Below are 27341 nucleotides of genomic sequence, written 5' to 3'. Positions count from 1 at the left end.
TGCCTCTAAATGTTAGAGGAAGAGCTTGAAAGTGTGTACCTGCTTGTACATGTATGTACAGGTAGGGGAGGCAGACAGTTATGGACTGTGCTATGAATTCCAAAGTCTAGCAGTGCTTAAGTGAGAGAGTTTAGGGAAGTGGGAGTATACTGTGGACCAGGAAGGATAAGCTAGAAAACTTAAGGGGTGTGTGTGTATGGAAGGGGATTACCTGGACTAAGGTGGATGGAGTCAAAGATTTATTCTTTTGCTAAAAATTCCTGGCTGAGTGACTTTGGGCAAATTGCTAAACTCCCCGAGCCTCAGCTAGTCTTCTTCCAGGAAGGACACAGAGGCGAAATATGGGGCTTGAACAGTGGCTGGAATGCAGTAAGTAAACACTGGCATTAACTAGTAGGAGAAGTATTTCTGTGGGTTAACTATTAGTAGAAGCATTTCTGTGAGTTATATGGAATCAAGTCAGCAAGGCAGCTGTAGAGCTACACAAGTTTCAAATTAAATAGCATATAACCTCTTTAAACCAAGCACAAACCCAACTGGAGTGGGCGTTGTAGCACAGAAATTGTTTCCCACGACCAGTAAAAAATTTTTTTGTACTATCACCAATATGGTACAAATAAACATGTTTAGTGACTTATTTTTTCTCTATACAAAGTTTATTGAGCTATTTCATCAAATTAGACAAGTGATTTAGTCTATTGCAGGCCTTGGAGACATGGTAGGGTATGAATCAGAAACCATTAGAATATAAGTAAACTAATATAGCTTGGAGAGTGAGAGACAAGCTTCTGACAGATGTCAGTCAGCAGTGGAGGAATTATTATCAGCTAAGTGAAAGGGGGAGGGTGTTGCTTGTTTAAAAGGATAAAGATCAAGCAGTGGAAGGAAGAGGATTGGGCTGGGTGTTGACTTGAGGAGAGGCCTGCTTCAGATTAAGAGTACAGGTTTGCAAGTGAGAGTCTGGTGCATTCTCTAGTGTGGCTGAAGGGATAAGGGAGAGGGGGAGAAGCAAGGGTGGCATCAGGTATGGAGTGGGGACTCCTGTCGTGGCTTTGGAAAACCCATACGAGTGAGTCCTAACAATTGCATAGAAGAAAGTCAACTCTTGGTATGTGAAAGTACCTGTGTATGTGAAAGTTAACTCCGGGTTGGTTGTCTGCACAGAACTATCAGTACCTGGGTATCTTTGAGATGTGGCAATGGACTATGAAGCCAAGCAGAGCCTGTGGCCTGCATGGTGCCACACAGCTCCTGAGTGAGGGACAAGGTCTAGCCTGAGGTGTGCAAGGCTTTTGTTTTGTCAAGATCAGGGGCTCTCATTGGATTTAGTGGCCTGGGCTGATAACTGGCATGCTTGAGTGCTGACAGATAGGTTTCCTTTTTCAACTGTGGGACTGACCAAGCAAGGGACGGTCCTGAAACTCAAGGATCAGCACTTCTAGATCTGTGCATGGGAGGACTTGTGAGTTTCTGTTATCAAATCACTGGTCTTTAAAGTGATTGGTTCTCACAGCAGGCAGGACTCTTTGGAAAGTCGTTTTAAATTAATCATTAGTAGCCATTCTTAACTACGGGGAAGGGGTTTTGCTTTATGCAAAACAGCTGGGCTGTGAACCTTCCCTGGGCTAGGGGATTATAGGTATGCACAATTGTACCCAGGCATTGAGGGAGATATGTACGTATAGTCTTGTGAACTTTTATGGAAAATTCAATCCCCTAATCTCCACCTCTTAAATAGCTAGGATTATAAGCAGCAGCCACTGAGCCTGGCTGACAGCTAACAATTTAAATCTACAATTAAGAACTAAAGTATTCTACCATGTAAGCACACATACAGAGTTTTCTGTACTTGCTTTAGAAAACACTCCATCCAAGAATTACATGAGGGTGGATTTTTTTTTTTTTTTTTTTTTTTTTGGCCAGTCCTGGGCCTTGGACTCAGGGCCTGAGCACTGTCCCTGGCTTCTTCCCGCTCAAGGCTAGCACTCTGCCACTTGAGCCACAGCGCCACTTCTGGCCGTTTTCTGTATATGTGGTGCTGGGGAATCGAACCTAGGGCCTCGTGTATCCGAGGCAGGCACTCTTGCCACTAGGCTATATCCCCAGCCCATGAGGGTGGATTTTGACATAATCTTTTCATTCACTCTGCTAAGTTAACTTTGGCTATTTCCACTTAACAGTCAGTGCCTCTTTTCATCCACTGTGTTTTGGAAAAGGATTGGAGAAGATGACATTCATAACTATTATAAGCAGGAAAGAGTAATGTAACTTTGTATTGAAAAGTCCTGGGCAAACCTATTAGCTACTTGGTATTGGTACTTCCTCTTTCTGAAACCAGAGTTCTTGTAATCCTACACTTTACTGTCATTGTTTATTGCCGTAAGCAGAATTCCTGACATATTTGAGGCCTGGCCCTTTTCATTTCTGCCAGATTCTGCTAGCCACAACTGGTCCCAATCCATCTCCTACCACACCAGCAGTGCTTCATTCTGCTTTCATTCTGTCCTGATAAAGACCTTGTTGGGAAAATAGTTTACTCCTGGTTGTTCCAGCTCACTCCTGCTGCCTGGCCTGGCTTTGTCTAGCCTTCATGGAAGAATGGCTCTCTGCCATCATTGTGGTCTTGAATGAAGCCTGACAACTTTACCCTATTTGACAAATGTTAGATACCTATCTCCCCTCCTTGAGTAAATAGACTAATGATAGGTGTTATATTACTCACACCCACTGTACCTGCCAGATAAGTATTTCCTAAGGTCAATGGATGGAATTATTGGGAGGTGTGTTTGAGGGTTGGAACAATAGGAAGGCGGATAGAAGAAAAAAAGAAACCAGCTCCTGGCTCTCTGAACATCTAAATTTGTTGACCTGGATACTTGGTAGTAGTGTGTGTGTGTGTGTGTGTGTGTGTGTGTGTGTGTGTGTGTGTGTGTGTGTCTGAGAGAGAAAGAGAGAGAAAGAGAGGGAGAGAGGGAGAGAGAGAATGAATATGAGGCATATATAGTACAGGCCAGAGATTTCACTCCATCTAGCAATAGTAATAGTAAGAGGGAGGTAGAGATCAGGAACTCTTCTGGCTCTGAATGCAGTGTGAACCCACAAGGTTTTGGAAGTGAGTATCTTGTGTTTGAATTCTGGCTCTTCCTTTATTTAATGCACGGATTTGGGCAGATCTCTACCTCTCTGGCTCTCAGAACCTACGTCGGAATTGTGTGCCAGCCCATGGCCAGTATTGTCTAGTTATTTCTGCTATGTAATTAGCTGATGAGTGGCAGAGCTGGGTTTATGAAACCTATTCAACTCTTCTTTACTGTTATTACAATTGACTCATTTCTTTTTTTGTCAGCAAGAAAACCTGATCTGTTTTGGCTTCTCCCCTATATATTTTTGTCCAATTGCCTATGGGGCCTTTGGCTGTTATGTTTTGGGTACCTAGGAATGGAAAATTTCTTTACCCTAAGTAGACTTTTGTTGATCTTTAAAAAGTCATACCAATAGAATTGTTGATTTGATAGTAAACATATTATTATTAATCTTGTGTTTCTTTTTCAGAGGCAAATGCTGCTAATTTTCAGTAAGTGATATACCGTGTCTTTCTTTTAATTTGAAAGGGAACTATTGAAACTGATTTTGAAAACTATTTTAAGAAATGGAATAAAAGGTTGTAGGCTCTCATCATAGTAAGAGACTATAAGTAACTATGAGCAAATAGAATTCTTACAGTCATCTTTAGCTTGTATTCTCTTTCTCTTACACACAGATAAGAGGATTTGGGTGATTTCTCTTCCATTTAGAGGAAAGGTTGTTTAGAATTTGAGGAAAAGCAACTCTGGCTTCAGTGGTAGGAGCACTAGCTTAAAGGAGGTCTTTTCAAGTGGGGACTGTTGGGAAGCTTAATGACCGTGGGCACAAACAACCTACCCAATACATTTGTTTTGGAAATCTAGTGCTTTCTCTAGTCTTAAGAAAGCTGCCGAACTATCATGTCAAGTTCAATTAATGAATCAGGGCAGGAATTTTCTAACTGCAGGTTGACCCTACTAGTGAGCCCTGGAATCAGTAGAGCCATCAGTAGATTCCAAAAAGCAATACAAAAAAGTAAAACAGCAGCTGTGACTAAAAGAAGTTCTGACTGTGAATGTGTTGACATGTCATTTGTTCATGTCCTTCTTATTTGTTCACATAATCAGTAGCCCTGTTTGCTTGGGATGGAAACAGGTACTGTTACAGTGGAGTTCTGACCTTGGTAACAAGAACTGTGAGAGGAGTAGCTGAAGGGGAGTTGCTGGATGCTGAGTTCTTGGGTAGTGAATACTGTTGCCACAAAAGAACATTTACAACTTGGGTGACTTCAGGCAGGGCAGCGGAATTCCCACAGAGTACCAGATACCATTAATTCTCTAGCCTGTTATTTTACTTACTTGTGATGGCTGCCACAGGATTTTAAACCCTTGGTGAACTGTTGAGATGTAGCTTGACTGCATCATGATTAGGTGGTAACAGATTTGATTGAAATGCTATGAACTGCCAGAGTGAACAGCCTAATGGGGTATGTTGAGTTCTTGGAGCTTAAAGCCCTAATACCAGGTGACAAGGCCTTGGGAGCTCCCTGTGCAGTGGCAAGAGGTTGGAATTCTCACATACTTGTGGGCAGGGGATGGAGGAGGTGACTCATGGGGCTTTATTTTAAAAGAGAGAGAGACATAGTTTTACTTGAGGATGGAGCTATTCTGTTGACTGATCATGATTCAGACTACTCAGATTCTACAGGATCCAGATTGTGACTGATACCTTTTTTCCTCATAGCTAAGGCAAGTGATTATTTCTTTAAATGTCTTTTTTGGGGGGAGGGGTAGAGAACAGTTTTGGGCCTTGAACTCAGGGTCTGGGTGCTGTCCATGAATTTCATTTGTTCAAGACGAGCTCTGCCACTTGAGTCGCAGCTCCATTTCTGGCTTTTTGGTGCTTACTTGGAGATAGATTCTTAGATTTTCCTGCTCAGGTGGCTTCTTGAGTAGCTAGAATTATAGGTGTGAACCATCAGTGCTTGACTAAGGCTTTTTTTTTTTTGCCAGTCCTGGGCCTTGGACTCAGGGCCTGAGCACTGTTTCTGGCTTCTTTTTGTTCAAGGCTAGCACTCTGCCACTTGAGCCACAGCGCCACTTCTGGCTGTTTTCTATGTATGTGGTACTGAAGAATCGAACCAGGGCTTCATGTATATGAGGCAAGCACTCTTGCCATTAGGCCGTATTCCTAGCCCCGACTAAGGCTTCTTTTAACCCTGGAATTAATTGAACCTTTGAAATCTTGACTTATTATGATATTATAAAATAAAAATTATGAAATAGATTTATTAAACAAACTTAATACAATTTAGTATTAGCATTAAATAAATCAAAATTTAATTAATATTAATTTAATCATGATTATTATTACTAAATATTATTTTACAGTGCTGGGCTTGGAACACAAGGCCCTGTGTAAGTCACATTCCCAACCCTTGAATATTTTTTCACTTAGCCCCTCATCCTTCTTGTAAGAACAGAGGCGTTTCAGACACGGAGCTACCCGATGTGTGGACATTTAAGTGTAGACTGCTTGATTTTAGGCTTTCATTGTTCTGTTGTTCTTCTTTGCCAAGTATGCTAGCTGTGATTTAGCCCCTCTGATTTGGAAAGGCTCTCTGTGGCTGTTCTTGTGTAGGTACTTAGTCCATAACTTCAGTGTAGCCCCATGGACATCAGCATAGCCTCTGGACTTGGTGTGCAGTGTGAGATGGAGTGACTAAGATCATTGTTAGGGTATATCCATCTCAGAGAGCTGACTGGTCTTGTTTTCTGTGACTGCAAGGCCAGCCTGTGGGAAAAAGGCCAGGCCTGCCATCTTAGAACAACAGCCTGCACAGGGGTGGAATTAATATGCAGAGTTGAAGCAGAGAAGGTTAAAAGTTGATGTTGGTTACTTCCTTGTTCTGGTGCCCACACCCACTGCTAATGTGTTTATGTTTGAACTTTTGCCAGAACCCCCTTAGTTTAAAATGGAAGGTTTTGTGTAGATGGCAGAATTAAGGCTGAAAGGGTTTCCATTAGGATGTTTCCCATCTTTGTTATTTCCTGCAGCTTTTGTTATGTGAGGCTGTGAGGACCAGAAGCTTGTAAGACATTGCCCTTGCTCTTGTTTCCTCAGCTTTGGAACTGAGGCCAGAGTAGTGAAATGAAGAGCCAGATGAGCCCTTTGCCGGAAGGCTGATGTGCCTTTGAAGATAGTTGAATGTATGTATTGGTCTGTGAAGCTGCTGTGACAAAATTGCCATAGGCTGGGTGACTCAAACAAGTTATTTATTCTCCCACAGTTCTGGAGGCTGGAAGTCCCAGATCAATGTACAAGCTGCTTCCGTTCCTCACATAGACTCTTTTCCTGCCTTTGCTGTCTTACTGTGTCCTCACATGGAGCAGAAGAGGTATGAGGGAAGGAGAGATAAAAGAAGAGCAAGCTCTTGTATCTTTTCTTCCAATGAGGATAGTAATCCCTTTGTAAGGGGATCCACTTGGATCCTTAACAAGCCTAGGTTGCAATCCTGTACCTGGGATGACAGACACATGCCACTACATCCAGCTTTTTCTGTTGAGGTGGCGGAGAGGGGTGTCTCAGAAACTTTTGCCCTAGGCTGGCCTTGAATCATGATCCTTCCTATTGTAGCCCTCTGAGCAGTTAGGATTACAAGTGTGAGCCATTAAACTAGCCAAGATCAAGATTCTGTGGGAACCAGAAAGGAGTTGTTGTGATTTCAGTTACTTGTAGTTAGGTGTAATTGGCACTTACAGTTTTCACTGATACAGCTCACCAGAGAAACTCTTCTTTTTAATTTGTCTGAGCCTCCCTGTACACTCCCCCTCCACTCCCTCCATGTCTACATCCCACTGTTGTCTTTCACATGACATTTGCCGTATGTGCTTGTGTTCTCTAGGTGTCAAGAGACCATGTCTTAGATCTTTAGGGCGTACTTCGTGGCTCATCCTAGGAGATACATGGTGACTGTGAGAGTGTGCAGCATGCTATGCTCTCTGGTTCTGGTCTTGATATTTTTTATTCTTTTCTATCCTGCTTTTGGTGTCTGCCACAATCAAGTGGCACCTTGTTATTCACAGAAAGCCCGAGAGGTTGCCTGCAGAGACAGGCAAATGGGAAAACAGATTGTAATGAAAAGTACCTGGCCTATGTAAATAGCTGATCTCCAGGGTTTAGTTAGAGACAGACAATCCTCCAAAGACACAGACCGAGACATGCTCTAACCCTTACACTAATTTATCATTGTAAAAGCAGAAATCAAAGTTGCCTTGTTTTAACTACATGAAATTTTTTGATCATACAGAAAAACACAATGATAGCCATTGTTTCTGGCATCAGTATCTGTGTTTTTCTCTGTAAGAATGAAAAGTGGAGTGTTTCTAGACAGTCATTTCATTTTTTCTAAGTAAACTAGTAAGTTGAATGAGTAATTAGAAGTCAGAATACATCATTCCATGGGGGTTGGTGTATGTGGTTCACAGCATGGGACCACAATCATGGCTGAACTGTAGACTTCTGAGATGAAAAGTTACCAAACAGTAGAATGACTGGCTGCCCTGGAGAAGTAGTAAGGTAGGGTTTAGGTTTGGAAACGTGGTACTTTGATGATTTGTACTTGTATTAATTACTTTCATCACTGCTGTGACCAAATAAATGTCTAACAGAAAAAATGAGGGAGAGGGAGGAAAGGTATTTCTCATCCCCCGCCCTCCACCAGTTTCAGAGGGTTCAGCTCATGGTCGCTTGGCTCTGTGGTTCTAGGCCTTGGCGAGGTTAGGGCATCATGGTGGAGGGGAGCATATGGAAGAACCCACCTACTTACATCATGGTGGATGGGGACCAGTACAGCCTTCAAAGGCATCTCCCCAGCTAGGTCCCACCTCCCCAAATAGCACCACCACTGAGAACCAAGCATTCAGCACAGGAGCCTGTGGAGACATTTCTTATTCAAACCATAATGCTTATCTACCCACATTACCAGCAGCTTCTCAAGACAAAAGTGTCTCGCATCTCATCATTTGGGAGCTGCCAGAAACATAATGTAGTTGTGGGATGTTGGCTTCATTATGTGCACAGCAGGGTGGTGTGCCCAGAAGCATAGAAGCCTGTCTCGAGATGGCTGAACTGGCCTTGTGCTTGTTCCAGTGATCTGAAGGCAGGATTGGGGACACAGCCAGATCTGGGTGGGGTGTACTGAGGAGCAGGCTCTCCTCAGGGAATGTATCTGTGTATCCTAACACTTTTTACCTAGGAGACAGAGACTAAAGTGAAATAGGAGTAGTCATTCCGTGAGCAAAGCTTGGTGTCTGCTCATTCTTGTGGTGAAAATGTTGACTTGCCTGTTCTGTTTCGGGCCTTCCCAGGTTCCGTATTTGAGTTGAGTTGTCAGTGCAGCTGATAGTTTGATATTTTCTTCTCTGGTTGCCAGTGCAGCTTCTTTTTATATTTTGAACTATTTATTTAATTCTGTCCTCAATGCTGATTCCTAGGGAAGGATATGTTTTGGTAGGAGAAGAATGAGTAGACACTGAGAGGTTTTCTGAAATGTAAATACTCCCTCCCCACTTTTTTTTTTTTAACATTATAGTTGCTCATGGGGAATATCTTAAGCACACACACAAAAGGAAGCAAATCATAATGAATTTGTATTATCTTGAATTTGTCAAGCTGCAGATGAAATTGTGGTAATGTTATTAGTAAAGTATACTTATAATTTAAATAGATTATTTGTATTAGTCAGGATAATGATGATGTTAGTTATGGTGCTAAAAATACTCCCAAGTTAACGGGAATAGAGAAAATCAGTGTAGAAACAACTTAAGCGAACAGTTAAAAGCCAGAGAGACTGTGGTAGAAAGGAGCGTGCTCCAGAGTCACAGCTTGATACCTTACTCTCTCTGGGCCTCAGTTTCCTTTTCGGTAACAAATAGTCTCTGCGTTGCAACCCAGGTCTCTGTCATTAAGTCTTTTGAAGATAGAGTCTTTTCTTTGAACTGTTGTTACTTTGACCAGATAGATAAGCATTGGTCATGAATTTTATGGACATATTCTGCTCTTGAAGACAAGAATGGTTGAGGGCTTTAAAAACTAGCCCAGCAGGCAGTTTCTCTTTCTGGTCTGTGTAGTTTCCTTCCTCTCAGGAATGATGGGGCCTAAACCACCCATCTTGTTAGTCCATCCTTTGAAGTTTCCTGAAATGAATGACTGAGGCGTTTCGTTCTCAGAAAATAGTGCTGTAAAAGTGCCAGGCAAGGCACTTTTTAGGCAGAAAGTTTCAGTTTACAGGTAAAATGTGATAACTTTTTTTGAAGGGTGGGCAACCTTGTATTCTTTGAATACAGGATAGCATAGTAGAAATATGCAGTGTTATGTTCAAATTTTGAATTAATGCACAACCCAAAAGAATAAAGGTGTTGATCAAAAGTTGTTTAATTTCAAATGCAGTAGACCAAGAAGCTTGTAAGCTGTGTTTATGGGATTGCCATGTGGTTGTTCCACACTAGCAGGTGGCAGAAACACCTTCCAGTGTAGTGGGTATCGTCTCCAGGCTTTGCAGATGGGCACTAAAGTTGCTGTGAATGTGGGCTAGTATTGTGTATACTGAAAATTTAAGAATCTTACAGCCTTCAAGGATGTCAAGCAGGTATTAAACCAAGAGGAATATTAATGGGGAGCTAGTGACAGCACCCACACTTCCCCTTCAAACAGTGATTTCCTAACAGAAATTCTAAACTGTGAGGGAGGAGACTGGCTGATACTTGGGATAGCCGGTGGCCCTCAGAGGAAAGAGCTGCTAGAGTTGAGCGTTAGGGAGAGGCACCAGGGTGTGTAACACAGAGCACACACTCTGGAATGAGCCACACAACGTGCCCATTACTTTTGTAGGCTTAGCTGAATTCTTAGCTTCCCTGGACCCATCCACAAGTGCATTGAGCCAACACCCCACAGAAAACCACCAGCTGGGCTTCCCACAGGGCTGCAGGGTGTCTGGGAAATGGGTTGGTGAGTAGGAGTAGAAGCTTCCGTGGGGGCTGCGTGGAATCTAAGGGGTGCAGCACCCTCCACATTGGGGATGAGGCCAGACTACGCTGACACCCTTTGTTGTAAAATGCACAGATAATCTCAGCAGAACCTATAATTGTTTAAACTAGCAAAGGATCTTGGAAGGCATTTGGAATGTGTGTGTGTGTGTAAAGGGGTTTATGTTGGAGATTAAATCCGGGTCTTCAGGCATGCATGATAGACCACTAAGCTATATGGCAAGAGCAAATAATTTATTATTTTCACTTGAGCTTCATCATATGTGGATATTAAGTGTTTATAACCTAGTAGTCTACCTTAGAGCAGTGAAAGAAGTGAGGTTTTGTGTTGTGGCTGAGTGGTAGGTGGACACAGCCAGGGCAGGTAGTGAAGCTGTCACTGAGGTGGCCGTGGTCACCTTCACAGGGTGGTGGGCTGTTTTCAGGTCAGCCTGCCCTGCCCCCAGGGCCTCACTGTAGAGGCCCTGCCCTCCCCAAGGAGTCCGTGCTCAGAGTAGCACACACCTTCCTCTAAGGTCCCCTGGCACTTTGGAGCAGTCTGGACAAAGGTAGCTCTCTTCTGTGCTAGCACAGTGGGATTTTTTTTTTTGTTGTTGTTGTTTTTAGAACTTACACACCAGTTTCCCCTGCCAGGCCAGCCGGCAGGGGAACAGAAATCCTGACTGAGGGGCGGCAGGGATACGGAAAAGGAAAACTAAGGCAAGAGAAAAAAGACAAGAGACAAAGATGGGGTACGGGAGGTCTACAGCCGTAAGGTTGAACCTCAAGACTGCAGCAACAGTTTATTCTTAACTTCCAGCTTATATGCAGTTTTGGAACCAGGGAATAGCATAGGGTTGTTAAAATTCCAGAACATAAAGAGTCTTTGAAGTTTGCAACATTTGATTACAGTAAACACAGGACAAGATTGATTAACATAGGAATCTACTCCAGCAGACATAGCAAGGTGGGGACATAGCAAAGCAATTCCGGACAGTGGCTGAGGACTTTGCCTTTAGCATATCCTGGCGGTAACAGCACAGCCAGAGGTGAAAATGAACCTAGGTGCAAGTTTGGCTCGAGACATCTTGGCGACATCGGCACAGCCAGAGGTCAGGATGAGCTTAGCTGCTAGCTCGGCTCCCGACAGTTCCCCCGTCTTTTTATTAAAAGAAGCGAACCCGCCTGTCTTAGGTGGGGTGAGTACCTCAGCCTGCCTTACCCGTCTTAGGGAACAACTTCAGAGCAGTGCTGAAGGCCCTGTCTTAGGTCGGTCTAGGCTGGCACTGCCTCATACCCGTCTCTGGCTGCGGCTCCTCTCGGGGGAAATTCGTTTACTTGGAGCTTGACCTTATGGAGCTGGCTGGCTAAACTCATGAAAGAGTTTTGCAATATGCGTACAATGCAAGGAAGACATAGGCAAGCCATCAGTAAAAGTATCCCTGGGCCGAGCAATGTCATTAGTGGCCCCTTAACGTTAGATAAGGAAGGGACATACTGTTGAAGTTGTTCAAACAGTTCTTTTGCTGTTTCTGCCACTTTAAAGTCCAAGGGCGGGGCCTGTTCTAGTCTGGCTATTTGTCTATGGAGTTGAAAGAGATCTAAGGACAAGTTATTATGGTGCCAAATACCATTTAGATGTGCTACAACTTGTTCCCAAGGATAGCTCGACCCATTATACTTATGGAGGGTCACACAAATAAAGTCAAACCCAGCATGACAGCGCACCCGTTGCAAAGTTTGTAAGGCACGAATTTTTTCTCCCAGAGACAACAAAGATTCATACAAGGCTTCTAATTTTTGTTCTACCTTATCATCAATCCTGCCTTGAAAGTGCAGGGCTTGCGTGGTATTATGAGCAAGCTGATTAACATGGTGAGCTGTCTGCACATTTTGTGTTAAAGCCACAGTAGCCGCTGCAGCAGAGGCAGCTAAGGAAATAAAGGCTAAAATTCCTGCTATTAATAGCCCTACAAATCGTCTAGGGCGCATAAGTTCTTTTAAATGTTTTAACACTTGAATACCTGTTTCTTTATAACAAGCTTTAGATAAGTTTACAGGAAGCATAACAAATGGTGGTTGCTTAATAATAATTACAGAATCAGTAAGACCACTATACAAGCAATTTGTAAAAGAACAGTTAGTGCAGGTAACATCAAAGTACATGGCTCCTATAGAGATATTAAAAGGTCCATACATAATAGCATAAGGGGGTGTTACACAACTCATAATATTTTTTAAAGAAGTAGAAGTGGGCCAGGAGATATTATTCAGAGCAGCCACTAACATCCAGACATGGCGTTGAGGGCGTCCATTCATCCACCACAGACCTGGGTTGAATCTTGTTGGTAAGATTAGTTCCAGACCAGTCCATCAGCTGAGAATTAGTTCGCTGATCTGTTGACATGGACGAACACCTCAGCTCCCTCCCAGGTCGCAGGGTACACAATCGGTGGGTCTGGCACGTAAGCCCAGTGGGTCAGCCCTTGTACCGTTCCACAATGCAAACACAACGCTCAGGTAGCCAGCGGGCATCATTTTCATCCTGTGAAAAAACACAGACATGTCCTCGACCCCATGTCATTACCGGATCGGGCCTGTGCCAAGCACTTGTTAGAGGATCTTTCCACTTAACTTGAGCAAAAGCTCTTTGCTCTCTCTTTTCCCAGAACCGCTGTGCTGCGGAGTGGCCATTGCAATCCAAATTTAAAAAATTTTAGTATGAATAAAGTATGAGAAAGTATATTAACAGGAGAGAAGGGGTATAGTTCCCCCCCTTTTAATTTAGAAATTTGGTGTTTTAACAAACCGTTGGCCCATTCGACAATTCCTTGACCATGAGGGTTAATGCCATTGGAGGGCACAGGCAGGAAGGTAGCACAGTTGGGACAAGTTTTTACAATTTGACGAGCTGCCTCATAAGTAATATGAAATTGCTGACGTAAGGCACGACTGTTTTGATGGTGGGCAGCATGTGATTGCTTTGCCAAGTCAATTTGAGAAAGAAAAATTTGGGTAGCCTCATCCGTAATAGTATTGCCCTCCCTTAATGGTAAGAAGAGGCAAAGTGAAGTAACTTGTTAGAGGGATAATGTTGTGAAATTGTGCCCACAAAATTGGCCCAAGCAATGGCTCAGGAATCACAATGAGTATAAAGCCATTTTTGCTGTTGTAAAGTATAGGGGATATAAATAACCTGTGGATCTCATCCAAGATACTTACAAGATTCCACACGGCACATATGGACTAAGGTGGCTACCAATTCATAATAAGGAATTAATACTTTTGAAGGAGTAGCAGGCAAGGAAAACCACAAAAGGGGGTCCCTTCTGCCAAAGGACCGCTGTTGGAGAATGAGATATAGTTAAAATATAAGCTTCCCAAGAGGCTGAGTAATCTATATAATTTACATGTTGGGAAGAAATGGCAGAATTTACTATGCTCAAGGCTTTTGTTGTTTTAGTTGTCATTTCTCTGGGAGATGTAGGGTCAGGGTCCCCCTTTAATAGATCAAACAGAAGGAAAATTTTGGCAAGTAGAAGAGAGAGAGCCCATGTTACAAAGCTTTGACGCAAGTTGGGGCTATTTGCCATGCCTTGAGGCAACACTAGCCAATGGTACTGTTTTATGGGTTCTTTAAAATTAGTAGAGGGGACAATAAATGCAAAGCATTTGCAATCTTGAGGAGCAAGAGGTATGGTATAAAAACAATCTTTTAAGTCAATTATAATTTTGTATGTATTTTGAGGAATTGCCATAGGAGAGGGCAAACCTTGTTGTAATGCCCCCGTAACTTCCATGGTGGCATTTACTCGCCGGAGATCCTGTAGGAGTCTCCATTTACCAGATTTCCTTTTAACTACAAAAATAGGCGAATTCCATGGGGAAGTAGTAGGAGCAATGTGGCCCAAGTCCAGCTGTTCCTGCACCAGCTGTTGGGCAACAACAATCTTTTTAATTGATAGGGGCCACTGATCCACCCACACCGGAGTGTCTGATAACCATGTGATAGGATCGGCATGAGGGACAGGACGAGCAGCAACCCCCGTTAAAAATATCCCAGCCCTTGTCTAGGAGGTCGGGGCTGAGGTTGAATGGGTTCTCTAATCCCTTGCTGATGGCTTTCCAATCCTCCTGAAGGCAGTAGCCCTTGACTTAGGAGTTGACGAATGACTGCGTCACTAGGGCTAAACAAATAAACTCCCATTTTTTCCATAATATCTCTGCCCCACAAATTTATGGGCAAATGATCTAATACAAAAGGCTGGAAAGTCCCAGAATGCCCCTCACCATTTTTCCAGTTAAGGATGGCACTGCTTTGTTGGGTGTCTGCGGCATGGCCAATCCCCTACAAGGATGTAAGAGACGCAGTAAGAGGCCAGTTGGAAGGCCAATGTCTCTTGGCTATCACAGACACATTTGCTCCTGTATCTAACAGACCTCGGAAGGGCTTTTCTTGTATATAGATTGTAAGCTCGGGCCTTTCCCAGTTTATGTTTTGAACCCAAAATATGTCTGAGGACCCAAAACTCCTTTCTCACCTTTTAATAGATCAAATAAGGGTTTTAATTTAGCTGTGGACAATTTAAGATAAGGGTGAAGCCAATTAATATCTCCCAGAAATTTTTGAAAATCATGCAAAGTACGCAAATGAGAAGTCTTAACCTGTAATTTCTGACTAGTAAAATAAGGACCCAAAATATGACCAAGAGGGATTTTTATTTTTCTCTGCCTGGGCTGGCTTTGAACTATCCAAAGAGTCTTAGCTATAAAAGCCCTTTTTATTTCCAATTAAACCAATAGGAGAACAAAAGGAGTAGAGTTTACCTTTAAGTTGCTAAAAATTGACCACCAAGTAGTTGCCAGAGTTTTGCTGTAACACTTAAAGAACGGCAGACTGAATGGGGTCCAAGTGTCATTAAATCTAGTCATATTATTTAACCTTACCTTACTGGCACGTGAAAGAGAAAACAAATGAATAACAATAAAAGTCTCAGCTTCAGTGGATCTGAAGTGGCTGTGTCTTCCATCCCAAATTAGCAGGCCAGCAGGAGAGATGGTTTGCATCTGGATAATTTTTTTGTAGAGTTCCCTGGATAGGCTGTCACATTTCCTGCTTGTTGCCTGTAAATTTCTACACAGACTGGTTAAGGGCATTTTAAAACAGATTTTAGAAGGCTTGGGCCTTTAACCATCCTTCTAGTCACAAAATCCACACAGATTGAAGGCTAACCAAGTCTGCTCTCTGTAGCAGTTTCTGAATCACAAACAACTCCCAGTTTGGAAGCCGACTGTGGAGGCAGCTTTCTGTAGCCATAGACTGCCACGGTCCACTCAGCTAGCACACATGTCAACCTGTATCCTATAAAGCAAAATGTTAATTTGGGGTCCGGAAAATTTAGGTTAATAGTCACACCTGTGCAGTTATTTCAAAATGACTCTGGTCCCTTGATCTTAAAGAGTTTATGAGAGCACAGTGAAAAAAGAGAAAAAAAAATGGAGAAGCAAAATCTTAATCTATACCAAATAATTGTCAGGATTAGATGTACACTTGACTCTTAGCATAGATAGACATAAAGAATAACATACTGGTTGTACATCATTGCACTTATATCACGTGCTGTATATTAAAACCTTTTGGAGTTTCTTAGACACATTTGTTTGCTCCCAAACATATCAGTTTAGGCTTAAAACCTGTTTTTTGTTTTGTTTTTAAGTTTTACCAACACATAGACATAGACATACATACACATACAGACAATGTGCACACGTTTTGGGGCGCGCTTAGAATTGTTCTTTAATTGGCCATGTAAGTTTTTCTGGAATTCCAGTGGCAAATGATATTATTTTGCCTATATTCTAGAACCACGTGGTTAGATAGTAAACAAACAAACAAACAAAAAAACCTTTTCAGCAAACCAAAATTTTCAGATCATCTGAGAAGCCAAATTTTGAGAAACCAGTTTAGCTTCACAAAGGGAGTATATGGGAGACAGGATATGAGCACAGACAGTGAGCTCACAGTAAGACACCTTCATCTCGCAGCATTTGAAGGCACCTTTGAAATGCAAGGCCACAGGACTCTGCCCAGCCTCCAGGAATTTGGCATGCTTGTCACCTGGGGGATGGGCAGGCTTTCACTCCAGCCAGTCCTATTGTCTACCATGTGCTCAATGCTAGAGAAAGTTTATGATTTAGCCAAACAAGCAGAATTTAACTGAATCTACAAAACTTAAACATCAATAACAAGAATAGAAAACCTTTCTTTGAGTCTTTTAAAGCAGATGTTAAACAAATATCAATACCCATCCTATGACACAGGCAGGCAGGCAGAGTTTAGAGGGAGACAGAAAAAGAGACAGAGAGAACTTCATCTGCCTGAGCGCTCATAGAAGTTAGGTAAGTCCTGCAAAATATTCCAAATATATATGATTGGGCTCAAACTTGAGCAGCTTTCCCGAAACAATTTAGACTTGACGAGCAACCTGCTGAGCTGAACTAGAGATCAGTTATCTCCAAACACCCACAATTGCTGATCTCCTTGACCTAGCCCAGTGGATTTATGGAAAAATATAAGCTCCAGGCTAATGGTCACTCACCCTGGTTGGGGTTTTAAATCTGTCCTGGTGGATGGAAATAGAGCGCTGGGTCAGGAGAAGTTGCCTCGGTGGTGTTAGCATTTCCCTAGCCTCAGGTCCCTTCCCCCTGCTAGCAGCCTGCACCTAGGAGAGCTGTAAGTCTGCCAGGACTCCCTTTAAAGGAGTTTGTTGTTCTGGATGAAGCTGTGACAATAGAGCTATAACTGATTTTAACATAGTCTCAACATAGGTCAATCTATCTTTAATAGGCTTATTGAATAATTTCTCCTCAGAGTCTGAGCCATCTGAGTCTTCCTTAATGTCTAGCTCAGTGGGTTCAGGTCTTGTTAATTTTTTCAGCTCTTCCCAGGCAGCAGCATACGCTCCTGGGGCTGGGCAACACTCATCAGGTCCCTGTTCAGTTTCTCCAATCGACTGATCGAATTTAATCTGTTCATGTCTAGGATCTAAGCAATCTCGGACCAGATACCAAAGAATAATAGCATCCACTGAGGTTTTCTCAGGGCCAGTTGCATCATAATGTTCCCTTTTTTATTTATTTTTTTATTTTTATTTATTTTTATTTATTTTTTTCAATTTTCTAGCAAGTTTCTAAGTTATTGGTTCCTTCCTCCAGGAACTGGGGGCATGCTTTCTCAATAAAATAAAAGAAACATTCTAAGTTACTTTGGCCAACTTTCACTGCCCGGGCATTAAGCATGCCTTTGGGGCCTGCATGTATAGCATGCGGCTATTACCTTGTCCCATAATTTATTACTCCCGACAATACACTCTCCTCCCGCTCTCCTTCCCAAGCATTCGGACGTCCTTACCTGAGCGGGGGTCACCTGCCGTCGATCCCAGGTCTTCAAGTCCCTGTTCCAGGCGCCAAACCTGCCAGGCCAGCCGGCAGGGGAACAGAAATCCTGACTGAGGGGCGGCAGGGATACGGAAAAGGAAAACTAAGGCAAGAGAAAAAAGACAAGAGACAAAGATGGGGTACGGGAGGTCTACAGCCGTAAGGTTGAACCTCAAGACTGCAGCAACAGTTTATTCTTAACTTCCAGCTTATATGCAGTTTTGGAACCAGGGAATAGCATAGGGTTGTTAAAATTCCAGAACATAAAGAGTCTTTGAAGTTTGCAACATTTGATTACAGTAAACACAGGACAAGATTGATTAACATAGGAATCTACTCCAGCAGACATAGCAAGGTGGGGACATAGCAAAGCAATTCCGGACAGTGGCTGAGGACTTTGCCTTTAGCATATCCTGGCGGTAACAGCACAGCCAGAGGTGAAAATGAACCTAGGTGCAAGTTTGGCTCGAGACATCTTGGCGACATCGGCACAGCCAGAGGTCAGGATGAGCTTAGCTGCTAGCTCGGCTCCCGACAGTTTCCTTATTGCAATTCAAATATAGCTGTCTTCTTTTTCTTATAGCAAAGAAACAGATGCCTGCAATTTCTTTTAAGAAGCAATGGCCATTCTGAACACCAATTGTACCCTTTATCACAGAGAGACACTGTTAGACCACAAACCATTATTGGTAGAACCAAACGCCCTTGAACCTCAGATTTTTTTTTTAAACACACAAAATTTTACTCTACTGTCAGTGACATATTGTTTTCATTAATTACATTTTAGACATATTCAATATTGATCAACATTCAGCATAAAGGTTTATAAGTTAATTGCTTAAAAGATCATTACTAGATCAATTACTATGAACCTTTCATTTTAAGGGATTTCAGTCATCACAGTGAGTTGAGATCAAGTTACTGGGCAAGTGAACCTCAGATTTTATCACGTGACTATGTAGGGGAGGAAGAAACTTTTGAATCTAAACTTAACACTAGTCATCTATCAAATGTTGGGTGACAAGTATGATTTGTCAGTCTAAGGCAATTTTAAGGCCAATGAGTTTGAAGTGATCAATTATTAATGAAATCTGTTAATTGGGCAGCATTTCAGTTCCTTAGAGGGCTATGTAGATAAATGTACTGCATATTAATGAACTACTAATTATTTATATGGGGAATATTTATGCAAATTGGTGTTCTAATATTTATTTCCAGCCAGACAAATCTGAATTGTTTTTCTATGGCCAAGGCCTCATTGCTCATGTGTAGGAGTTAGTGGGACAGAGTCTTCATGAGGACACTGCTGAGCCTTCTTATTTGGGAGGGAGTGGAAGCTGTTAGTTGGACAAATGGGCATTTGCTTCCCTATACGATCTGTAAAAGGTGAACTTCTTCCTTGAAAGATCACAATGAGGACAGGGAGCTTGTCTAAAGTGTGGGCCTGCCCTCTGTTCTGAGCCCTTTCTGGACAGCCGAGGGCCAGCCTTCTAGGCTTGACCTGAGCAACAACTGGTAAATTTAGTAGTTGGCAATATGTGACCGGGCTACTTCTGAGATAAGAACTAAGTAAGAACCATTTTCTTTGTTGACTAATGTGAAGTGTAAGAAAAGCTCAGATTTCATTTTAATGGAAGTGTTGACGATGTTCTGTGGGGATGTAAAGGAGGAGCACCCCAAGAATCAGCAAAGACTAAATGGAGCCCGGCTAGCTGTGCCATTTGGTACTCGATCATTCAGAGTACCCATTTAGTACCCACGTAACTGACATGACACTTTCTTGTTGTTTTGTTTTTTGTCAGTCCTGGGGCTTGAACTCAGGGCCTGAGCACTGTCCCTGGCTTCTTTTTGTTCAAGGCTAGCACTCTACCACTTGAGCCACAGCACCACTTCTGGCCTTTTCTATATATGTGGGGCTGAGATACTGAACCCAGGGCTTCATGTATATGAGGCGAGCACTTTATCATTAGGCCATATTCCCAGCTGACACTTTCTTATAAACCACCCACAGTAGGACAAGCAGAATGGAGCTGGGGAACACCTTGTGGAGCAGGACCAGGGGTGTTGCAGGTCCCCTGTGACTCAGCCAAAGGCACAGGAAGTGGTGGCCCCAGCTTTCTACTAGATCTGTATCTTCAAGTTGTTTTGTGTCTACTTTAAGCAGGAGAAATGAGCTAGAGCTGTGAGTAAGATAGGGAGTTTATCATCGGTCTTCTCCCTTTTGCAGAACCTGCTATCCTACCCTTGTAGGGGAACAAGTCATACAGAAAAGTGAAATCTCAGGACAAAGGAGTGCCTAAGTGTTAAGTAAACGCACCAGGGGAGTAGCCAGGCAGATGTACACCCTGATTGTCAAGTCTCTGGAGGAGTGGCTGTGGCTTGGACAGAAGTAACTTTGAGATCTTTTCAGGGAGATTTTCTTGGATATGGAGGAGGCATTTCCATATGGGAGGCAATCCAGAAGAGGAACAGAAATACGATTGTGCCTGGATTTTCTATGTTCTTGGGGAGTGGAGGAGAGGCTTAATTAGTGCTACAGAGGAAGAGCCAGAAGTTTGCCAACATGATGGAGGACCTAACTTTGGAGAAATGTTAAATGGTGGCCAGGCCATTGAACCTTCCTTTATGAGATAACAGTAAGTGGTCAGCTTGGGGGCTCTAGATCTGATTAAATAGATATCACATTGAATCGGCTCAGGCTGTATTTGGGCTAAAAGGTAGGGCAGCCAGAAGGATTCCAGTATGAGCGGATGCATGATCCTGAAACTCAGGAGAAAGCAGGAATTCATTTCTACTGTGCTTATGGAGAACAATCCACAAGTGATGGGTTCTCCATCAAGGCTGAGAGTGAGACATAGACAGTGGTAATTTAGGACATATGTGGTGGGGAGTTCTTGACAGCCAGACACTCATCTCTTGCTCCAGACAGCAGCCATAGACTCAGTTTCCCTGGGGTGATTATTGCTGCAGTGTCAGCTCAGTGGGCAGAGAGCATCTGTCCTGTCCTGTGGGGTCCTATCAAGAACCTGGCCAGTGTCTGGCACCAAGGTAACCCACAGTAAATGACCAGTGAGGTGGATCTTGGCTCTGTATATGTTGGTCCAAAAGTAAAGATGCCATACGCAGCTGGAACTTTCGGCTGAACTTAGAAAGATGGGGAATGGTCTGCATGTATACTTAGAAATGGCTCATGTAGCAGAAATGGGGAGTGTGCCGTGTCTCTGGAGGCAAGCTAGAGGAAGGGAGTAGGGTTGAAGATACTCCTGGACGTCATGGGCCATGAAGGTCCAAGTAGGGAGAAGCTTGGGCAGAAAGCTGGAGACAGACCCTAGAGAGGGCCTGGCATTCAAATCCGGAAAATGAACAGTTCCAGGGAGAGGCCGGGGAGAATGTTATCTATGAAGAAGCTGGTTCCCCTGTCCTGAAGACATCTCCCAGATGGGGACAGTTGTGGGGTAGGAACATTCTTGTTGGCAGTTAGTGTTAGAAGAGTGTCATTTGATATGTTAGTGACTCACTGATGGCTTTTGTCTTTGGCTCTCTTGTGGAGCACAGCCCTCAGGATCAGGGGCAGGTGTCTTTCTCTGAAAGAACGTCTGATTGGCCAAGGGGCACCACCAGCCCCAAAGAGCAGTTGGTAAGGAGGATGTCTCCCATGGCCCTTGACCACTCTTGTTCAAGGTGATGTTTTTCTAGATTAGTCCTCAGGCCCAGCCACTTCCTTCATTGAGCCCACATGGGTTCATGTGGTCCATAGATCTTTTTGTGCTTAGTAGTTCTGGAGCTAACAGGTCTTGGGATGTGCCGAGCTGCAAGAGTAGCTGGCCCAAATAACAGCTGCCTTTAAACAGTGGTGCTGCCCGCTAGGGCATGGGTGCTGCGCGTCAGCTTTCTCAGTTCTTGATGATGGCCAAGGCTGAGGAGTATTTCTCACCTCCTTTCCACAGGCACTCCTTCCAGAATTAGTCCAAGCTGCCTTGCCAGGGGATTCTAGATCCTTCCTGGGAACAGAGAGTGGATGTGCAGTTTCTGTCTTAAGTCCTAGGACTTGGTTAGGTAACTGAGTGTAAATAGCCCCCAAGGATCAATCTCTTGCCAGAGCAGGGCTATGCTATAGTTGCTTAAGGGCCTTGAGGAATTATATTCACCTCTTAAACTCTTTTCCTTACACCCTAGAGTGTATTCCCACCTTCCAGTGCAGAGTTAAACCTCGGGTGGCACTAGTGTGCTAGGCAAGCCCTCCACCACTGAGTCATGCCTGTGCTTTATTTTCATGGTCTCTTTACAGTTGTCCTCAGACTTTTCTAAGGGGCTTTGAATATTCAAATTTTCCTCAGAATGGAATTGTATAGTTGCTGCTTTCTTAGCTTTTACTTTGGTGTTAATCATGCTATAATTGGGAAATTTAGAAAATGCCTCCTTTTTGGGTAGGTCTTGGGCTTTGAGGATCTAGAAAAGTCAGAGCAAATGTAGTGTCAGGAGTGATTTGCTAGTTTCCGTGGGAACTCACCCAGCCTTTGCTTGGTGACCAGCAGCATTGTTTCCTACTGGTCCAGAGTGGCAGGAGCTTGGGTGTCATTGTTTCCTACTGGTCCAGAGTGGCAGGAGCTTGGGTGTCCTGCTAGCACAGCACCCTGGTGCTCTTTGCTGTCCTGCTTCCATCAGTTTCCTTCCTGTGGTGTCTTCCAGCAGGTTTTCGTTAAATGTGAGTGTAAGTGCACCTGTAACACCAAAACTTGTGTCTGATGCCAATGGCATAGAAGTGTGAACTCTTATGGTGCATTTTAGGACATTTTGCTATTTTGCCAGCTGTGGCTTATCTCCTCATCCCTTATAATGTCTCATGGAACATTATCTAAACCGTGTCTGTAAAAAGATTTTCCCTGCTCTCCGTTTTGCCTTTTTTGAAATATCTAAACAGTGTCTGTAAAAAGATCTTCCCTGCTCTCCATTTTGCCTTTTTTTGAAATTCTACAAACTGTCTCCCCTCCCCTCCCCTCCCCTCCCCATTCCACAAAGAATATGGAAGGTTAATTAATTGTGAACATTGAGTTTATTTCATGCTTAAAGAGTTAGATCAAGAGATCCCTTATATTTTTGTAGCTGTTCTTTGCTTGGGTACTTACAATAGATTATTTAGAAAACTCCCAGGAGGAAGGCTGTCAGTGTCACAGGTATGATTGCAGCGCAGGACAAGGAAGTTCCTGGGGTTTTTCAGGCCTTGGCAGGTTCGGGCTGCTGGCTCCATTTGGCTTGGCTTTGCCCATTAGGAACTTTCTTTTATTCCCTCTGCTTCCTCCTGTCCCCTCTCTGTCACCCTTTTGTGTGTACAGATTGGAAAAGTGAACAAGAGGCCACAATTAGGCTCATTTGTTATATTTGTCTAACTACTAGAGGGTTAGCATAGAGCTGTTCTGTTTTTAGCTGGTACAGATTAATGAATAAATTTGCTAAAGCTTATTTAGCTGCTGCCTGCCACATAGGCACGTACTGTATGTGGTAGATGTGTTCCATCTGTGTTTTTGGTGTTTACAACGCTGCAGCCATAGGGATGCTATGACCAGTCTCCAGTTGAGGAAATCAAGACTCGTTTTAAGTAATTGGTACAAAGTCATGTCAGTGTTGAGTGGCATAAGTAGGATTGTGTCTTGAAGAAATGACCCTCAACCTCGTGCTCTTTTCAGTTGTACCATGAAATTCTTCATGGGCTCCACAAAGTCCAAGATGGATGGAAAAAATTTAAATATAGCAGCAACCAAATGCTTTCTAGAAGAGGATTTTAACAGCTATTTAAAGTGAACTGTATTAAGATCTAACGTACATTACCTGTGGAGAAGGACATGCACCAAGGAAGTACTAATTGATGGCTTTTCAGTGTGAACACCCTTGTGTAACCAGAACCTCTGCCAGGAAATAGAATTCCCTATCTTAGGGCTTCCTACCCCTTTTTTCCTTCCCCTCAGTCTCCTTGCTGTCCTCCTGACAGCTAACAGCGAAGAGTGGCTTGACAGTTATGTACATGGAATTACCTAAGAGGTAATTGGGTCTGACTTCTTTGGTTCATCATTTGTAAAATTCAGCCATGCTGTTGTTCATTGTTTTTATTCATGCATTCTCACTGTTATATACTATTCCAGTGTATTTATCCATCCCACTGTTTGTCCAAACCCCTTTTGAGAGGCAGAGGAAATCATGTATTAAAGTAAGTTCTGCCATCCATTATACTAGTCCAGAAGTGTAGAATGTTTAAGAGCTCCCATTTAGAGCCAGGCAGTTCAAATCCTGGTCGTGTCCTTCAGGGGCTATGTAACTTGAGTTACCAGTAATACTGTTAGTAATTCAGTGTTACTCATTGCCAACGTCACCATCAGCAACAGGTAGCATTTGTTGGGGTTTACGATGTTCTAGATTCTGCATTTTGTGTATGTTCCTCATTTTTTATACAACCCTGTGAGTTATTTTGTTTTTAAACTGGTGGCCACTTTCTGAAGGTCATGCTTACAGTAAAGGAGGAAAAAGGAATGTGGATCTGGTTGGCCTCATCTGGAGCCTCTTTTGGAGACCACAGAGAAGAGTAAAAAGTAAGTCCTGTCTGAGCCTGGCCGTGTGAAGATCGTGTGAAGATCAAGACTAGGGCGTGAGGGCAGATGGGAGCTGACTAGGGAAGATATTCTGTGGCTACAGAATGAACTCCCTTTGTCTCATATCTAAGTGGTAAATGTCTCTGAGGGAGGGCAGTGCCGAGGGTAGGTATGGCATGGCTGCCCTTCACCATCCTGCGAAGTGGACTTTGGCATTCTAACCACAGGATGGACTTTGGCATTCTAACCGGACACCCCAGTCTTTGTGGCTCCATCGCCACCTGCTGGTTGTCCCTGCCTCGCCCAACCATCTTATCTTGGATCTTGGCATGTTTCTTGCTGGTCATCTTTCCTTCCTCCTTTCCCATCTTCTAAATATAAACTATATACTTTATTTTAGAAATACATTTTTTGGAGAGGAAAACAACTGATGGGAAAATGAATTTCCCATTTTCCCAAGAGTGTCACCGTTTGGCATTTGTACAGCAGCATATTGGGAACAAATTCGTTGAGATTTAGTTGTTTTAAATGAGCCACTTGGGACTTGCAGGGTCTAGGGTCTCTTGCAGCAGTAGTGGAATTTGGCAGAGTATGGAAAAAAAATAACATTTCTACGATGGCGTGGCTTACTCTGGTGGGATGTCTTTTCTAGGCTTTCTGATAGCAGGCTTTTGTGGTTAAAGTATTTGTCAAATGCCTTTGGGTACCAGATGAAGTCATTGTCTCCTGGCCAAGACTGAGTCTCTCGGTTCATCTAAAGTCCAGGCAGGTCAAGAATTTGTCAGATGAAGACAAGGCCATTTGGGAGAAATTCTTGTCTTTATTCGTTGCTGCCTGTCTGGAAATTCTGGGTGCCGACAGACATTGCTCTGGCTCCAAGAAGTGCCTGTCTTTTGTCAGGCTGACCCCAGGCCTGGGGCTTGCCAGCCTGTAGTCTCAAGCATCTTGGATTTCTCAGGATCTTGCCAGAGATTTCAAGAATCTCTTACAGCCAGCCCAGGAAAGAGATTCTTAAGAAGAATGCTTGGAACCCTTTACCATTCCATCCTTGTAGCAGTTTAATTGCTTGCATAGATTGGGTACAGCATACCTGAAAACTTTACCATGAATCAAGAGGCTTATTTTAAACAGAAGTCAAGGACTTTTGCATCTGGGTACAATTACTATTAAATGTGAAAATTAGCATTACATTCTAATGATTAAATCTCATATGATTAGGTTTTAGATTTTATCTGTCTGATGTAGCAACAGGCAAATACGATGTAGTAATGTGGAAATAGGGAGCCAAAATAGTAGGATGGGGAATCTCAGCTGCAGGGAATGTTGTTCAAACAGCCTAGCTGTGAAGGCATTCAGTGAAAGTTGTGGTCACCTCTGAAAAGCAGCTGACACGGACCAGAATAAACTGGAAGGAAGAAAAATGTATAAAAGCAAAGATTCCAGATCTATGTTTATGTTATGGATAGGATTTTCTGATCTTTTGTGTTAATAGAGTTTACTGATGTCTTCCATCTGCTGGTTAGCAGAAAGTACAGGCAGAGTTCTTGTCAAGTTGCCTTTCAGTGCATACTGTTAGTATGCATTTAAAATGCAATTCTGTCTTTATTCAGCTGCTTAGAATCTCTCAGGGATTTCTGCCCTCACCCACACCTGGAACAGCATACAAAGCACTGTCTGTTTTCTTGCTATACTCTTATGCTCTATCTGGAGCCATTCACAGTTTGGTAGTGTGCTATGCTTGTAGTATGATCCAAGGATGTTTCTGTACTTACCAGAATGTTTTTTAAACTACTGAATGTTAGCAAATGAGAAGGTCTTTGGCTCATCCATCTAATCCATGTTTTGGAAGAATAGGCATAGAGAGAAATTGAGTTTTGTATACAAGGTTACCAGATCTTTAAAGTGTATATAGTGATGTTGGTTAAATAGTTTGGCTACTAATAGCTCCCAGTTGTGTTTTGCCACCATTAAAATAAATATGGGCACTTATTTTTCCCGGACATTTTGATCTCATCTTTCCTGTCTTGCTTCTGGATTGATGATGCTCATTTAGGAAACCTACCTTGCCCACCATCCTGATTTTCAACATGCTACACCTCCCAGATAGCTCAGGGGCTCCCCCTACCGTTGGTTAACCCAGGATTTTGTTACTTCATAAGAATCAGGACATAAACCAGTAGGAATATGAAGCAAAGAAATTTCCTGAGTCGTTAAAGGCCAGAGAGTTTAGTTACAATTGGAAAATTAGGGAAGGCTTCCGAGAAGATTTGGATGGATCTGGAAAGGTGTGAGAGACTTGCTTTTTCAGAGATTCTCAGCAGTAACAGCATGCCCTCTGGAGGGAGCTGCACTGGCAGAGGCAGGCTGGTAGAGGAAGGCGGACACGAGGAGCAGCAGGCATGGGGAGCAGTTGTGCTTCTGTTGGGTAAGGCACCAGTCACAGTTCCAGGGCAGAGCCCATTAAGAAGCTGCCAAACCCAGACCCCCAGTTCCTATACCAGTGGGCTCTGCGAGCACAGTTAGTACTTGCCGCAGGCTGATTCCCTTTTGTGGTCTGCTGCTGGAGGGGCTTTGAGGTCTACGTAAGCTGAAGTTCAACACACTGAGCTCTGTGTGGGCTTCAGGCTGCTGTGCAGGGCCAGCTAGTGACCACAGAGACCCCTGGAGCCCACTCCTAGCGCTCCAGGCCATGTTAGGCACAGCTCATTCCACAAGACTTCCAAGAGACTAAGTCACAACCTGTGTGCCCTCCCACCTGCAGTACTGCTTTCCTGGCCCAAACCTTCTCTTCGCAGGAGTGTATAATAGTGCTGCCCTGGTTGGTCTAGCCCTACCTTCCTGCAATCCCTTCTAAACTCTCCCTGCTCTAATTTTGACCTTGGAAAGTATTCTGCTGTTCATTTGACGTCATGGAGATTATCAGTGGTTTAGAGCAGAGGAATGGGTCCTTTTATGGAAGTCTGTAGCTTCCTTTGCCTACTCATTAACCAGAATGAAACTGCTGTTGACTCTGCAGTCCTCTGCAGAGGTGTGACCTGTCTGGTACTCTGGCAGTTTCAACCAGGGGCTCATTTTCCAAGTGGTGCGTGCTGAAGTCAGGCTGGCTGTCATGGGTTCCTTGGCTTGCTATGGGCAAGGTTAGTCTTTCTGCATTTGCTTGAGATTGCAGGCATTTTCATATATTGATTGGTAATTCTGATGCCTCAAACATTTAGTGATATTTGGTCATTAAGTG

The 27341-nt window shown here is 43.3% G+C and overlaps 1 protein-coding gene across 4 annotated transcripts in view; it reads left to right on the top strand.

The window, feature by feature from the left end:
• Fam107b (family with sequence similarity 107 member B) overlaps window positions 1-27341 on the top strand; it is a 68991-nt gene that overhangs the window by 30581 nt on the left and 11069 nt on the right. The window contains exon 1 of one of the 4 annotated variants that reach the window (XM_048367446.1): window positions 26840-27243. The exons of the other annotated variants lie outside the window; for them this stretch is intronic. Coding sequence (XP_048223403.1) covers window positions 27216-27243 — 28 coding nt within the window. The 5' untranslated portion in view covers window positions 26840-27215. Of the gene's footprint in view, window positions 1-26839; window positions 27244-27341 lie in introns of those variants that run through there. 4 annotated transcript variants of the gene reach the window in all.

The sequence above is a fragment of the Perognathus longimembris genome, chromosome 18, assembly GCF_023159225.1.
Source record: "Perognathus longimembris pacificus isolate PPM17 chromosome 18, ASM2315922v1, whole genome shotgun sequence".
NCBI lineage: Eukaryota > Metazoa > Chordata > Mammalia > Rodentia > Heteromyidae > Perognathus > Perognathus longimembris.
This window is presented reverse-complemented; position numbering and strand designations above follow the sequence as displayed.